The 15,912-nt window shown below is 51.7% G+C and overlaps 3 protein-coding genes across 9 annotated transcripts in view; 2 read left to right on the top strand and 1 right to left on the bottom strand.

Moving 5' to 3' along the window:
- The window catches only part of CFAP99 (cilia and flagella associated protein 99), a 42,685-nt gene extending 36,352 nt beyond the window's left edge, over positions 1-6,333 (top strand). For 3 of the 5 annotated variants that reach the window (XM_072804148.1, XM_072804124.1, XM_072804138.1), the window contains 3 exons: positions 519-724; positions 2,567-2,729; positions 3,303-6,333. In XM_072804148.1, the coding sequence (XP_072660249.1) occupies positions 519-724; positions 2,567-2,729; positions 3,303-3,413 (480 nt within the window). In that variant the 3' untranslated portion in view covers positions 3,414-6,333. Of the gene's footprint in view, positions 1-518; positions 725-2,566; positions 2,730-2,844 lie in introns of all 5 variants that reach the window. The other 2 variants (XM_072804128.1, XM_072804145.1) reach the window with 1 other exon arrangement.
- Positions 1-8,668, bottom strand: part of ZFYVE28 (zinc finger FYVE-type containing 28) — a 159,638-nt gene extending 150,970 nt beyond the window's left edge. The window contains exon 1 of the mRNA XM_072804075.1: positions 8,531-8,668. The gene's annotated coding sequence lies outside the window, so the exon portion shown is untranslated. The remainder of the gene's footprint in view (positions 1-8,530) is intronic.
- Positions 8,527-15,912, top strand: part of RNF4 (ring finger protein 4) — a 38,028-nt gene continuing 30,642 nt past the window's right edge. Inside the window, exon 1 of one of the 3 annotated variants that reach the window (XM_072804154.1) lies at positions 8,527-8,734. The gene's annotated coding sequence lies outside the window, so the exon portion shown is untranslated. Of the gene's footprint in view, positions 8,735-9,483; positions 9,775-15,912 lie in introns of those variants that run through there. The other 2 variants (XM_072804161.1, XM_072804160.1) reach the window with 2 other exon arrangements.

Below are 15,912 nucleotides of genomic sequence, written 5' to 3'. Positions count from 1 at the left end.
CCCAGGCCCAAGTGGGAAGGGCAATGTAGGGAGAGTGTAGGTGTGCAAAGGCCAGATGAGTGGAGGCTGAGAGGAAAGCCCCGATGCCTTGAAGCCTGTGTGAGAAGCACCATGAGAGGCCTGGCTAGCATATGGAGAGGTGGAAGCAGGCCTGGGAGGGCCATGGGAGCTGGTCTGGGAGCCTGGCCTGATCCCAGTGGATGTGGGAAGTCCAGAGGGACTCTGCCCAGGTGCCCAGGGCCTGGCTTGGGGAAACAGTGGCGAGCTCCATTTGGGCCCTAACACGGTAGAGGGGTCTACAGGGCACTCAGCTGAGATGTGTGATCACCAGAGGGCTGGAGAGGCCGGGGTGCTACTGAGCAGAGGGAAGGAGGTCTCCTGAGCACAGGGGCCAGACTTCCAGAACCTGGGGGAGGGGCACTGGTGTTGGTGCAGAGGGCAGGTCAGGGTGCAGAAGATAACCATGCAGGCTGGTCATGGGCCTGACGCCCAGCTTCGGGCCTCCCCATCACCTGAAGATCCCTGGATATGGCCTGGAAGGGGAGATGTCTGTGGTGGAGCTTCGAGAGCGGCTGGCCCTGCTCAAGGAGACCCAGCAGCGTAAGGAGGAAGAGAAGCGAGACCAGATCATCCAGGCCAAGCGCGCCAGAAGCCAGGGACTGCAGAATATGGTGGAGCAAATCTCACTGTGCCGTGCGGCCATGGGGAGGTCTGCGGCCTTGAGGTCGGTACCAGTGGTCCCAGGGGTGGGTGCCTCGGCAGGAGCAAGGAGCCAGTCTTGCCCTGCCTTTGCCTCCACCTGGGTGGGTTCTCCCTGCAACAACATACCACCATCCTGCAGTTTCTTTGCAATAGCTTCTTCCACTCCTACTCTTTTATTGGATCACTTTCAGACATATGAAAATGATGAAAAAATTGTGCAGTGAGGCCTTGGACGCAAAATGATTGCATGTAGGGCATGAGTACAACCTTTGCCATGTGTTTCATCTAGCTAGCTACTTATCTGCCCCTTTGGAAGTAACTGTAACCTCAGACACTCTTCACTCTCAAACACTTTGGTGTGCCTCTTCTGAAAAAAAGACATTGTCCTACATAACCACAGCACAATGACACAACTAGAAAATTCAACAAAAATTCCTGTCATCTAAATAGCCTCTCCATGTTTCTCTAAGGTCCCAAGACTGTTTGCTGTATTTTTTTTCTTTCTTTTTAGACCAGAAACTGGCTAGGATTCACATATAGCATTTGATTTTCAAGCATCTCGCTTGACTACTGTCTTTTAAGGGAGAGCATCACACACATACCCCTTTTGTTTTGGGAACAATGTGGTGACTTCCAGCCCCATGCGTCTGTCCCATGGCAGTGTGGTAGGGCACTGATTGGTGTCACATCCTGGGGTCAGGCTGACCTTTGGGCCCTGGCCTGATACCACAGCACAGGAAGGCAAGGCTGGTCCAGGGGACATGACACCCAGCCCTGTCATAGCATAGTCTGATTCAGGATCTGGCACACAGGACTCCAGAGGAAGTGTATAACTGGGGTGGGGTGTATAGGAGGGAGGACAGTCACTATTAATACTGAGTGACTGCTGCTTGGTGACAGCTGTGGGGGCTGCCCAGGCATGGTTGGCTGGCCATTGGGCAGGTCTGTAAGGTGGCAGGTACTGTGGAGACCTCACCACTTCCAGACTCAGCTAGATAGACCCCACATGCAATCTGGCTGGTGTTGGGGAGCCCTCAGGAGTCCAGACCTGCTAACAAAGCTCCTGGAACCCTCTGCGTGCAGCCAGACCTCATGGCATTAATTCACCAGGACCATTTTTTAAAACAGATTTTAATATTTATTTATCACACACACACACACACAGAGGCACAGGCAGAGGGAAAAGCAGGCTCCATGCAGGGAGCCCGATGTGGGACTCGATTGGAGGACGGCAGGATCATGCCCTGAGCTGAAGGCAGACGCTCAACCGCTGAGCCACCCAGGCGCCCTCACCAGGACTATTTGAGTGGACAGTCTGTCCGGAGGCCGGTGGAACGTTCCTGCACATGCCCTGATGCTGCGATTCGCACTTAAACCGAAGGCATCAGGAAATAGTCTGTGTACTGAGATCTCGATTGTTTATTTATTCATAAGAGACAGAGAGGCAGACACAGGCAGAGAAGCAGGCTCCCTGTGGGGAGCCCCATGCAGAACTCCATCCCAGGGCCCCAGGATCACATGAGCCAAAAGCAGCAGCTCAACCACTGAGCCAGGCTCCGGGAGACCTCATTTTGGAAGGAAAAATGGCCTAGGATGACACAGATCTGCAAAGCTCTATTAGAGCTGTTGCCATTAGGCAAGAGGGTGGCAAGGAGAGCGCATGATACAAGAGGGTTTTCACTTTTTTGCTCCGAATACCTACGTATCTAATATACGTAGAATGCATTTTTTAAATGTTAAGTGCACAGTAAAACGGTAGTGGCTCTGGGGGGCGGCACCGCAGCGGTCCTCGGAGGGTGTCTCCCGGTGGCATCACTGACCTTAGGTTAGGGCCGGTCCTAAGCCCGCCCCGTCGCCCACGCAGGTGGGAACAGAAGAAAGCACAGTCCGCGGCCCCGGGGCCGCCGTCCCAGGACCAGCGCGTGCTGGAGCTGCGGCGCAGGATCGAGGAGAGCGCAGCGGAGCGCCGCAAGCAGGCAGCCTCCGGGCCGATCTCTGCGCCGCGAGCCCCGCGCCCCAAGCCGCGGGTGAGCCCTGCGAGCCGGCGGGGAGGCCGGGGGGCGGGGAGGAGGGCGAGGGTCGGTCGGGGGTCGGTGGGAGCGGCCCTGGACCTCGCCGACCTTTCCGCCTGCCCGCCTGCAGGCGCAGCTGGAGTCCAGGCATTGGGTAGAGCTGCAGCAGAGCCGCGAGCGCCGGCTGCGGGCGCTGCAGAGGAGCTGCGTGGACGCCTAGCACTGGCGCCGCCTGGAGGCCGCCTGAGCCGGGGGGCGCGGGGCGCGGGGCACGCCCCCAGACCCCGGGGATCCCCACCAATAAAGCGTGCGGCCCGCGGAGTGCGCCTCCTCTTCCTCGGCCGCGAGCCCGCCCTCCCCTCCCCGGAGTCCCTGCCCCCAGCTCCACAATCTTGCCCGCCCCAGAGTCCACCTGTCCGGAACCGGGTTGCCGGATGAAATGCCAGCGCAGTGATTGGGCGGGACAAACACGCTAAAAAATTCATCCGCTCTTTTTCTGCAACTCAGATTTATCTGGGTGCCCTGTATTTTACGTGCTAAATCTGGCCGCCCTTGCCCAGATTCCAGCGCAAAGCATTATCCTTGCAGCTCCTGAGAACGCCCCGAGCCACCTCTGTCCTGAGTCTGCGTAACCTGTATGGTGGGGCGTGCGCGTCTGCTTGGAGAAGTGGCCGGGATGCTGGAGCCACTAGGAAATGACTTACCTCGAGCAAAGCTCACTGCGGCCATAGCGGGGGAGGGGGCCCATGGAGAGGAGCAACTGTCCCCCACCCCCATTCTGCTGATGAGGCTGGTAGTCCTCAAAGAGTAAAGTAACCAGCCCTTTAAAAGCCTTGACCTAGGGACGTCTGGGTGGCCCAGTGGTTGAGCGTCTGCCTTCCAATCGGGCGTGATCCTGGACTCCCGGCATCGAGTCCCACATCAGGCTCCCTGCATGGAGCCTGCTTTTCCCTCTGCTTATGTCTCTGCCTCTCTCATGAATAAATAAAATCTTAAAAAAAAAAAAAAAAAAAAAAAGAAGAGGCCTTGACCTAAAGTTTGCATGACTTTAGAGTATCACCCAGACTTCTCCAGCAGTACGGAAGGAACCTGGAGCCAGCGGACATGAACCCAGACCAGGACATATTCATCTTCTTGGCTCCTCTGGATCCAGCACCAGGCTGGAGAGGGCATGACCTTGAGGGCTGGCTGAATGAAAGCCTGCTGCTGAAATGTAGGATCATGAATAAAGCATGATGTGCTGCAGCTCCCAGGAAGGATAGAGTATGGGCAAGTCCATGGGGGTGGGGGACAGTCAGGGAGATGGGATTTCCAGGAGAGAGAGCTCCCCAAACCTGACTTCCTCCTGGGGTCTGGGGGTGAGATGGTGTCTCAGGAAAGGAGGCTGGACCCCAGGCACATTCTGACCAGGAGGATAGGCATCTTGAAGTAACAAGAACAGACTGAACACCAGGGTTCTCCCCCAATATTCTGAACAGTGTCAGAAACCCAGGAATTTCCTGGTTCATAGAGACATTTCCTACCTCCCTCTCACAAAAGCTGGGGACAGATTAAATTTCATTTAAAGAAATAAACATGACATTTCTTACATCCTGTGTTACATGTGAATTCAAACCCATTTCATTTGGTATCAAGGAAATACATTGATGATGACCTGTCCATAGTGTCCCTCAGGAGCACTGAGAGTTTGAAATGATGAATTACGAACTCCCATAACTGGCAATCCAAGATAGGGTGGGCTTCAGGACATGCCTGATGCAGTTCTGTCTTCAAGCTGGTAGCACTCATGACATCCAGGGTTAGAAGGGTCATCACTCCCTGGTGGCTCTATTAGGAGGGTTCTCTGTCCTCAGAGCCTTGTGTGAACATCTGCTCCAGTCTCACTGACCTGCACCAAACAAGCTCTGCTGAGCCAGTTCTTGCAGCAGGGGAAGGTCTATATGGGAGCCCAAAGCAAGCACTGTGGCAAGAGGGGAGGAAAACCTTTCACCTATCAGACTGACTTCTGGAGCAGAGGGGAGAGGTGATAGCTTAACATATTTGTGATGCTGTTGGCAATGATGCTGGTTGGCAGCCCATACCAATGTCCCTAACTGGCCTCTTGGACTGGGTGGCTGCTCAGAGCTGCCTTAAGAGTACCTGGAGCTTCTGTTCCATACCAACCTGGGTGGGAACAGGCTTTGGGCCATCCCCTGAGGTTGTGGCCTGAGGGCAGACCATGTATTCCAGATTAATGGCAAAGTGTCTCTGGTCTCCCAGGTTCCCTGCCTCATGATTGCCCATTAAGACGCAGTCTATTTCCCTCAGTCCTTGAATCTGGGCTGGCTTACTTTGGCCAACAGGGTACAGCAGAAGTGGCTGTGTGCCAGTTCTGAGGCTGGGCCTCACGTGGCCTTGGAACTCCTCTTTGTTCTCTTGAAACCCTGCCGGGCCCCAATGTGAGGATGTCCAGGGTGACCTACTGACATGAGACACAATATGAGGTCAGCCAGTTGTCCCAGCAGAAGCCGTTCTCACCCATACTACATACCAGCAGAACCAGAACCTTCCCCTGCCCCCACTAACTTGTAGATTCATTAACAATAAATGCCTATTTGCTCAAAGCACTGAGCTTTGAGGTTTGTCAGAAGCAGCAGCTGACATACCCTCTAGAGTTGATAGCCTTCATTTACTGAGACTTCCCGGCTACCTGCATGAGCCTTTTAAAACAACTTTTAGGGCAGCTCTGGTGGCTCAGCAGTTTAGCGCTGCCTTCGGCCCAGGGTGTGATCCTGGAGACCTGGGATCGAGTCCCATGTGTGTGTCTGTGTGTGTCTCTCATGAATAAATATAATCTTTTAAAAAAATAAAACAATTTTTATTTGAGGAGGGAGCAGAGAACACCCAGAGCCTGATGTGGGGCTTGATCCCATGACCCTGAGATCATGACCTGAGTCCAAACCAAGAGTTGGACACTTAATGGACTAAGCCACTGAGTCACCCCCTTCATGAGCCCTTTGAGAGAGAGTCAAACTGCCCCTGGAAAGAGGGCCAGCCAGGAGAGGTCAGGTCCAGCTGGTGCTGTGAAAGCTCTCTCTGGACCACCCAGGGAATTGACATTCTGCTTCAGTGTATTTTCTGCATAAGTGCAGCCAGAAGACCTTCACTGACAGTACCTAAAACTCACTTGGGCAGAGAGAGGTTCTTTGCAAATAGTTAAAAAGCTGATCCTCAGACCTCATCACAGATTCGGGTTCTCGTGTGATGCCCAATAATCTACATTGGCTGTGTGGCACTTGGAAGTACCAAGGTCTCAGTCTTTTCTCTGAGCTGAAAACATTCAGGGCCAGATGCATTATCTGTGAGGAAGTCAGGGATGTCCATACCCCCAAGTTCAATGTCAACTGAGGTTTGGAGAGAACTTGAAGCTCACAGACCCTGTGAGGCCTGGGTGGCTCAGTGGTTTAGCGTCTGCCTTCTGCCCAGGGTGAGATCCTGGAGTCCTGGAATCGAGTCCCGCATTGGGCTCCTTGTGTGGAGCCTGCTTCTCCCTCTGCCTGTGTCTCTGCCTCTCTCTATATCTCTGTGCCTCTCATGAATAAATAAATAAAAACCCTTAGAAAAAAAAAAAAAAAAAAAAGCTCATAGACCCGGAGATCATGACCTGAGCTGAAAACAAGGGTTGTGGACACAACTGACTGAGCCACCCAAGTGCCCCTCAACTCACATCTTTAATGTGATGTAGTAAAGTTATAAATAGAAAACCCCAATTTTTCTTTAGGCTGTGAAATTCAAATTACTAATCTTATTTTTAAAGGTTTTATTTATTCACAAGAGACACGGAGAGAGGCAGAGACATAGGCAGAGGGAGAAGGCTCCTTGCAGGGAGCCCGATGCAGGACTTGATCCCAGGACCTGGGACTGTGCCCTGAGCTGAAGGTAGATACTCAACCACTGAGGCACCCAGATGTCCTCTAATCTTATTTTTTAAAATCTATAACTATCATTTTGATTGGTTGTATATGGTTCCATTTATAGGCTGAAATCCCCTTTCACATTTTTTTCGATATTTATTTTATTTTAGAGAAAGAGAGATTCTGCGGGTAAGGGGGTAGGGCAGAGGGAGAGAATATCAAGCAGACTCCCTGCTCAGTACAGAACCAGAGGAAGGGCTCAATCCCACCACCAGTGAAGTCATGACCTAAGCTGAAACCACAAGAGTCCGATGATTAACCATCTGTGCCACCCAAGGATTCCCCACCTTTAACATTTCAAACTGCATTTATAATGTAGAATCTAAACTTACATTTTAGCATTTCTGTTGTCTGCCTTATCAAGTATTTAAAAATTCCTATAGATGTGTTAAAGGTCTAATTTCTCTTAAATTTGTAAATTCTGATATTCCAGTTATGATGACAAACTAAAATCTTGTACTTTCCAACTTAAAATCACTATTTCATGCAGAATCAGACTTATCTGACACTCTACTATGCCAAAATCTTTTACAATTACGTAAGTATCAAACAGAGACTGCTTGTAAACTCGACACAGAACCATTAATGCTCTCTGGTTTTGACCTGCTTTGTCGTTCCCATACGTGACTCAATCGTCTGGGCTGAAGAGCCCCTCTTAGTAAACAGTCCACCCCAGGCATTTGGAGTGACAGCCTCACTGCCAGAGGGTGTCCGGGGACCAGCGGTGACGGCCACTGCCTGGATCTGGGTTCCCTTAGAACAGTGGGGACAAGCCAGCCAGGCTTTCTGTTGCCAAATCCATGTCCAAGTCCAAGTTCTGGCAGCTGAGCTCAGACTCTGCTACTGGGGTTCTGACCCACAGCCCTCTGCCAGGGCCTTGAATGAACCATGCGGTTCTGTGTGGGGTCCTCCACCTCTCCCCCTCACCCTCCGAGGCAGGGGCTGGACTGTGGGGACTGGCCAGGCCCGCATAAACAACGGAGCTGGGATTCACACGGAGGCAGGCGGCGCCCTCCACACCCTGGAACTGCGCCAGATGCCCCAGAGTGCCCCAGAGTGCCCGGGGTCTCCGTCCCTGGTCTCCCCCAGGGTTTAGTCCTTCCCTTCCTCACACCCACTGCCCTGGGATCCTCCACACTCAACCTGGTGTCTGATCCCTCCAAAACAGGGCTCTTGCCTCCCCTCACCGCCACCGCTCCCCACCTCTGCTCCTCGTACACCAGGCAGCGTGCGGTCCCTCCCGGACATGCCAGCCTCTCTTCCCACCCAGGCTCCCTCTCCTCCATTCTAGTCCTTTCAGTTCCCAATTCCGAGGTGGCCTCCTCCAGGGAGCCCTCCCGGACGCCCTGGCCGAGCGCCGCCTCCTGCGGGCTCCCGCACACGGGCCAGGCTGTGCTTCCCTCCTGTTCACCACCAGCCTGAGAGGCAGTCCGAGACCACCGGGACCAGCCTGCGGCCGGGAGCCTGGCACGTCGGGTCGCGAGCACCCTGGAGTTGCTGCAGATGCAGGCCCAGGTTTTGGCCGACAGCAGAGACCAGGGGGCCATTGCTCGCAAAGGCTGCACTAACAGGAGACAGAACTGAGGCCGATATGCGGGCGCGGAAAGGCCGACCTGGACTCTCGTTACGCTCCGCGCCGTCGCCCGGCGGTGCGCGGTCGGTCAGTGGCAGGGCGCCAGCAGCCCGAGCGGCCGTAGCCCGGCAAACCACAACTCCCGTGAGGCCTTGAGCACCTCGGGGCGCAGACCGCGAATCTCGCGGGAAGGCGAGAGCTAGAGTTCGCGAGCGTGGGCGGGGCCGGAAAGAGGCGCGTTTCAAAGCGGGAATAGATGGTCTTCTTACCCAATAGGATTGAAAACATACCTCTCGTACCGGTAGGCCGCTGGAGTCGAGGGGACGGCGGCCAATGGGAACACGCGGGGGGTGGAGCCCAGGCCTCAGGAGAGGAAGTGGGTCGCTGTTGAGGCGGCGGCGTCTTGCTGGAGGATTTCTCCTTCGTGGCTTCCGGGGGTGCTTACTCGCCCAAGCGCGTCGGCCGCGGCTCCTGCCGCACCAGCTCGACTCCAGGTAAGCCAGGCCCCGCAGGGAGCGAGCGGCCAGCCCCGACCGGGCGGATGCGGGCTGCGGGCTGCGGGCTGCGGGCGGCTTCGCGGCCTGCGAGGCCCGCGGCGCAGCGGCCCGCCGAGCGCGGCCAAGCCCGCTCGGGCCGGACGCCCGGCCGGGCCTCCCCCGGGACCGCAGGCACGTCGCCCGCCCGCCCCGCCGTCCGCGTGGCCGCACGAGCCCGGCTCGGCTCTGGGGACGGGCGTGCGGGCCCCTCGTCGAGGGCCTCGGCTGCCCCGGGGGCCTACGGCCGCGGCGCTCGGCTACAAGGAGCCAGCGCAGCCAGGGCCGGGGAGGGGGCCGGACGCGCCCAAGGTCATTCGGGGAGGCGGGCAGGGCGGCGGGGCGCGGGCCTGTGCGAGCCGTTCGGGGGAGGCCCCGGCCAGGTTTTTGTTCCCCGCCGACGCCGCCTCCTTTGTGTGCTCGCGCCGCCGCCCCGCCATCGCGGGCGTGGGAGTCGGCCTGGGTCGCGAGGCGGAGCCCGGGCGTACGGCGGCTGGCGCGGCGGGGGCCGGCCCGGGAGCGCCCACCCGGGGAGCGCCCACCCGGGGCAGAGCTTACTGGGTCCTCGGCTTCCGGTCGAGGGCGGGGGCGCGCTGGAGCGCGGAGGGCTGCTGCCGGCCCCGCCCCTCGGGCGCCTGCACCCCGCCCCCCGGCGCGCGCAGCCGGGTACCCGCGGAGTGAGCGGGGTCTCGGGGTGCTCCGGGAGCATCGCTGTCCACCCTTTGCCCGGTCCGGGTAGCCTAGACTTCCCGCGGTGGCCGTTCTTGGGGAGGTTTTGGCTTTTGTCTCCTCCTCGTCCGTGTCCATCGAAGTTCCCAGTCTTGCCTTGGTTCCGCTTCTGCGTCAGGGCCTCGAACCGGACCTGGGGTCTGAGGCTGCCTCAGTGCTGGGGGAGATCCAGGGGGTGCGCTCAAGGTCACACGGTCAGCTGGAACCTCGCTTTCCCGACGGCAGGACTCGGCCTTTAAGTGACCAGCCTTTTGGGGACCGCTGGTGATGAGGTACAGAGACGGTGAAGGGAATCGCTTGGTTTTCCTGGTGGTGGTTTTTTTAATGAGTCGGGAGGCATACCGGGTCGTTTTATCTGAGCTGCAGGTGAAATGGGAACATTCAGGTAGAATCCATGTTGCTGGTTTTTGTATTGCCTGAACTTGAGCTTCCAACTCAAATTTAAAAATCTTAACCTTCATACAGGGTTTATCAGTCTTTTTTACAGTGAAACTCCCTGTTTTCTTAATTGCTTTCTCCATGAAATGTTAATGCTTCTTACATACCGTAGGTCTTTTTGCGTGCAATGTGTGTCTCTATGCTTTGTAGGTGAAGAAGAGAATGAGATTTTTTTTTTCACCCCTTTGAGAATGCAGACTTTAAAAATTCTAAATTCTAAATCAGCACATTTTTGAGGTCTTCTGTATGCCAAGCTTTCCGCTTCGGGTACAGCAACCAACAGAATAGGCATGGTAGGAGCCCTGGTGGAAAGAGGAGCAAAGGTAGAGGGAATGAAAGAAGTTCCCTGAGGTTGAAAGATAGATGGTGGGACAGATGGGACTAAAGAGGTAAGTGGGACCCTGGTCTCAAAAGGTCTTTGGTGTGTCCTAAGTTCAAGGAATTCAAAATTCATGTTAAGACCAAGTGGGAAAAAATCACTAAATGAGGTTCTAAGCAGAGAGTAATGTGGTTAGATTAGCATTTTAGAAAAATCAGTGCTGTAAGAAGGATGGCTTAGAAAGATGGGGGAAACTAGTGGCCTCTGGACCAGTTAGGAAGAGAGAAGTGTGGTTTGGACCACGGTGGGGAGTGGGGACCAAACTTGGCGCTAGTGATTGCCAGTCATGGCAGTTCTTCACTGGCTTGTTACTTAAAAGGCTGTTGAAAGTTTGTGTCCAGTAGTTTATACTCCCACTCATTTCTAGAAAAGATTTGAGGTGCAAGTGAATGTAAACACACATAGAAGGTAATTGGTTTTTGGGATCACTGGGTGGCGGAGCGGTTTGGCACCTGCCTTTGGCCCAGGGCGCGATCCTGGAGACCCGGGATCGAATCCCACATCGGGCTCCCGGTGCATGGAGCCTGCTTCTCCCTCTCCCTCTGCCTCTGTCTCTCTCTCTCTCTGTGTGACTATCATAAATAAATAAAAATTTAAAAAAAAAGAAGGTAATTGGTTTTTATGCTGTATAAACATGGTTTTGCGTGTTCTTTGCATCTATGTTATCGGTGTCTTTTTTTTTTTTTTTTTTAGATTTTACTTATTTACTTATTTGAATGGGTGAGTGAGCAAGAGGGAGCAAAAGCAGGGAGCAGAGGGACAAGGAGACTCCCTGCTGAGCTGGGAGTCACCCAGAGGTGATTCCAGGACCCTGGGATCATGACCTGAGCTTCACTGACTGAGCCATCCAGGTGCCCCATCAGTGTCTTATTTCGAAATGATTTACTCATCTTTCACTGACTTGGGGTTAGGTGGCTCCTGTAGATGTGATGGGGCTGACTGGTTATTGAGTTATAATTCACATATGTGCTCTTATAACTTACCTTTCCTAACTAGCTTGTTTCAGCAGGGCTTTGAGGACTATAGAGCAAGGCATTTTAAGGATTCCTCTCTGGTGAGGAGATACTGCTGCACTCCAAGGTCAGAGTTCAAGTGTGAGAAAGCCCATGAGGTTGGGTTGGAGAGTACTCCTACAAAATTTCCTTGGGAAGGGTTTTTCCTCCCTTTGCTATAGATAAGGGCTGTCAAGTTTATTATTCCTCCCACACCATGCAGGGTGGGAAATGCCTGAAAATGTCTCAAAATAAATATTATCAGGAGTTTCCTTCTGTAAAAGAGAAATTGTGACCCTAAGACTTTCCTGGAGTAAAGTCTACACTCAGCATGGGACTCAAACTCACAACCCTGAGAACTGTTCTAGCCATTATGTCTGTAGAGATGAGATGTTCTTTCCTTTCTTCCCATGGTGATGGTCTGTTTTTAAGTCTTCTTTTGTTTCCTGGTGGTGACTATATTGTTACTTGCAATGTAAGGCTCCATATTCCCCCATCTCAGGAATTCATCCCTTTTTTTCACCTCAGCAATTTTCTGTGCCATCTCTCTCAAGCACCTAATGAGCTTGATAGTTTATTTTTTTTTAAGATTTTATGAATTTAAAAAAAATAAAAATAAAGATTTTATGAATTTTTAATATTTTATTTATTTATTAGAGAGCATGGGGGGTGGTGCTAGCAGAGGGAGAATGAGAAGCAGACTCCTCACTGAGCAGGGAGCCCAATGCAAGGCTCAATCCCAGGACCCTGGGATCAGGACCTGAGCTGAGGGCAGACACTTCACCCACTGAGCACCCCCGCAGGCACCCCTTGATGGTTTAATTTCAGTGGAAGAAAGTCATGGTTTATTTAGTCAGCATGTTGGTGCTAAGAGAAGGGACACTGGCAAGTGTTGGGCTTGGGAGTCAGGTTGGCCATGTTGAGTAAAAGAGAAGAAATGGTTAGATTAGGACCAGGAGGAGCAGGAAAATGTAAGGAATCTGTGAGGTAAGTCTTGAAGGATTAGCAGGAGTTTCCCAAAGTGGGAGGGGTGCGGGACCCTTGCAGGCAAGGGAATAGCATGGATCAGATTATGGCACTGCTACGTAGGGAAGAGCCTACAGCAGGTGCACAGCCAGGGCACCAGAGCACAATACAGTCATTTCTGCTTTAACCACTGGTTTGGAAGCAAGATTAGTTCCAAAAGGGTTGATATATCAGGGAGCAGTTTGAACATCTTGGGGGTTTTGTGTTTGCTGTGCATAATTTCATCTATGGGAAATACCAGATGAACACAGAAAATTGAACTGAACCAACCCAAGCCAAATAGACTGTAGGCAGTACACATCGCAGACATCTACCAGCATTCTCAATGATTGTGTGAGTTAGGAGCCACACCCATACACATTTTGTTTAAAAAAATTCACCCTTCCTTCCCAGTAACTTACAAGCTGCAAACCTTGTAAAGTGCCATAGTTATTGTAGTACGCATGTACTTCCATTAGGTTAACTTTTGTGTATGTGACATTGACAGAGTTTTTTAGTGTTGTACACCTAATTTCAGGTGAGGCCACAAAGGTTAGCGTTGGGTTAGGGAAGGGAGGTTGGTTCTATGAAAGTGATGGATGTGATCGTTTGGGAACATCTGCATTCTTCTTGGGTCTTTTGGAGACCGGTAAATTTTTTTGAAGCTACCATGTGAAGCCTTTTAACAACCTTCTGGGCTCTTTTTATCTCTTCTGGAGCATTAACTTCATAGTCTGCTGTTCTTTATGCAGCACCCTAGCTGCCACATTTTTCCTGCAGGCCAAGGACCATTGACTTTCTCTTTCTTACTATAAGTTAGAGTATTGAAGGAGCCTAGGGGAGGTCTGGATTAGGGCTTCTGCTGCTCACAAGCCCAGGTGTGGGATCCCACTGCCAAGATTAATGTCTTGTAGAGCATTGGGTTTAGCTAGCCCTTTGGTGACAGCGTGCGTGCATTCTTCAGGCAGCCCACCTGTGCATCTGCCTTGAGTGGAAGGGAAGGATCCCTGGGGGAGGGCTATTTGAGACCCTAATGCAAATGAGGGAGCTCCCACAGTGGGGATCTGTTTTGTTGCTCCCTGCCTCCCTCCTGTAGAGATAGGCCAAAGAATCCTCCTTTGTAAGCTTCTGACCACCTCCCCTACCTCCACTTGTAGGATCTAAGCCTTGGCTATTTATAGTAGTTCTAGATTGATTCCATGCACCTCCTCCCCTCCCCAATGGACCGGATCTTAGGTTCATGATTCCCTACAAGCATCTAAGCCTCTACCTGGCTTTTTCTGGCAGGCTCTGTGTTCAGGCACCATCCACACAGACCCAGCATGCCTGCCTCCTGTGAGTTTCATGGCCAAAGAGACCTTGGTCCCAGGAAGAGTGGAAAGTTGGTGATGGCCTCAGCACCAGAGATTGATTTTTTTTTTTTTTTTTCCATTGGCCTCTGGTATCTTTTCAGCATTTGGAAGGCTAGATCCTTAGGTTTCCTTAGGAATGTTATGCACCCATGCTCCTGGTCTCCAGGTATTGCCATGTTTGGGTCTCCATGCACCGAAGGCTGAAAAAAAATTAGGTCAGGGCCAGATAGGTGGAGAGAGCCACTCAGTTTTACTTTCCTGCTGTCCCAGAGTAATGACCCTTCTACGAAGGAGTTGGTTGGGTTTGCTGTCTTTTGATATCTTCTCAGTTGTGAAGATAAGATCCTTCAAGTCAATTACTGATAGAACCTCATCAGACATAGCTGTTAGAGAATCAAGGTATCCCCACTCACACAAGGGTCAACCTCATGTTTGGAAGTTGCTCATAATTCTGCATGTGAAGCTATAGAAAAATTCATAAGAACAGCTTCTTTGAGAAGAGGAGGAGCCAAGGTCTGCTTTTGCTGTGTTTGAGTTCTAGATGTGTCCTGGAGATCCCAGGGCATGCATACCAGGGACTGAGGACCCTGGTATAGGCCAGTTCCTTACAGATGTGTCTGGGGCCATGTCCACGGCAGAGCATTTCTGAGTACTTGACTAAAACTCTTTAAAATGTCTAGAAAAAGAGTATTAGGTGAAGTTTATTTTTAATTTTTTGTTGCAGTAAAATATATGTTGTAAAACCTGGATCGTTGGAACCACTTTCACTTGTTCATTGGCATTAAGTAAATACACATTGTTGTGCAACCATCACTCCCATCTATCTGCAGAATTTTTTATCTTCCCAGACAGAAACTCGTGTACTCATTAAACAGAAACTTCTTGTTCCTTCTCCCTACCTGTTCCTAGCAGTCACCATTCTCCTTTCTGTCTCTGAATTTGCCAGCTCTCAGTTCAGTGCCTCATGTAAGAGGAATTGTTCGATTCATTGTTTGATTGTGTCCTCTTTTGCCAAGAAGTATGTTGTCTTCAGTGTTCATCCATGTTGAGTCTGTCAGAATTTTATTTTTAAGGCTCAATAGTAATCCTACTGATTTTTTTTCATAGATCTTCAAAAAACTGAAGTTCACTCTTAATTCTTGACCCTTGCATATCAAGGCCTGAATCACAAAAGTAGACCCATCTCTATTTCCAGACAGCTGTTCTTTTTCTCTAGTAGAAGCAAAAAGCTATCCTTGATGGGTCCTGTGTTAGGAAAAAAGGAAAGAATTTCCCTTGGTGATCAGTCACCAAGCAGATGTGCTGGCCTCTTGGTTCTGGTACTCTTTTAAGGTCTCTGGGACTTTGCTGATGGCTGGTGATAGTTTTATCAGGATTATAAGATAAATTTGGGAAAAAGACCAAGTACTGTCTCTCCAAGCCTAGTTTGCTGCTTTTCTCTTTTTGTCCAATCCTTTCATCTAGTTCTTGGAAGTTTCCAGGGAGCCCAGTAGTCAAGGCTGCTAGGCCTCATTTAGGGATAACTAAGTGGGAGGACTGCCCATTACCTCTTTGCTGGCTCTGCAGCCCCTCAGCCTAACCAGAGGGCTTAGCTGCATCCTGCTAAGAGTGAAGAGCCAGAAGCTCGTGTTTCTCTTATTTCAGTTCTTGGGATTGAAGGTTTCTTTGCTCTTGTCCTGTAGTGATGAAGTTTTGGAATATAGAGGTCCGGAGTGGACTACCAAGAAAGAATTCTTGAGACGTCTTTGGTGCAGAATGGTGGTTTTATTAAAGCTTGGGGACAGGAGCTGTGGGCAGGAAAAGCTGCTGCCCTGAGCCTGTGAAGAGTGACTGATTATATACCCAGGAGTTGGGGGAGTTAAGCAAAAGGGAGATTCCAAAAGGACTTTCACATGCTAAGGAGGACCTAGCAAGATACTGGAGGCCTTGTCATTGTCACGTTAAAGGTTGCTTTTCCCTCTAGCAGTGCATTATGACAATTGGAAGCTTCCCAAAGAATGTCCCACATAACCCACCCTGGGTGGGGGTTGTTTGTGGGATATCAGCTGTGCTTTGTCCTCAGCCAGCCCTGCTCCCTCATCAGTAGCACTTACCATTTGTTTGTTTGCTTTTTAAGATTTATTTAATTAATTTTAGAGAGAGAGAGAAGGAATAAGTGCGGGGAGGGGCAGAGAGAAAGACTCTTCAAGCAGACTCCCCGCAGAGCTGGAGCTGGAGCTGGAGGCAGGACTCAGGCAGGGCTTG

The sequence above is a fragment of the Canis lupus genome, chromosome 2 (genome assembly GCF_048164855.1).
Source record: "Canis lupus baileyi chromosome 2, mCanLup2.hap1, whole genome shotgun sequence".
Classification (NCBI taxonomy): Eukaryota; Metazoa; Chordata; class Mammalia; order Carnivora; family Canidae; genus Canis; species Canis lupus.
Note: the sequence above shows the minus strand (reverse complement) of the source record. Positions and strands in the feature narration are given on the sequence as shown.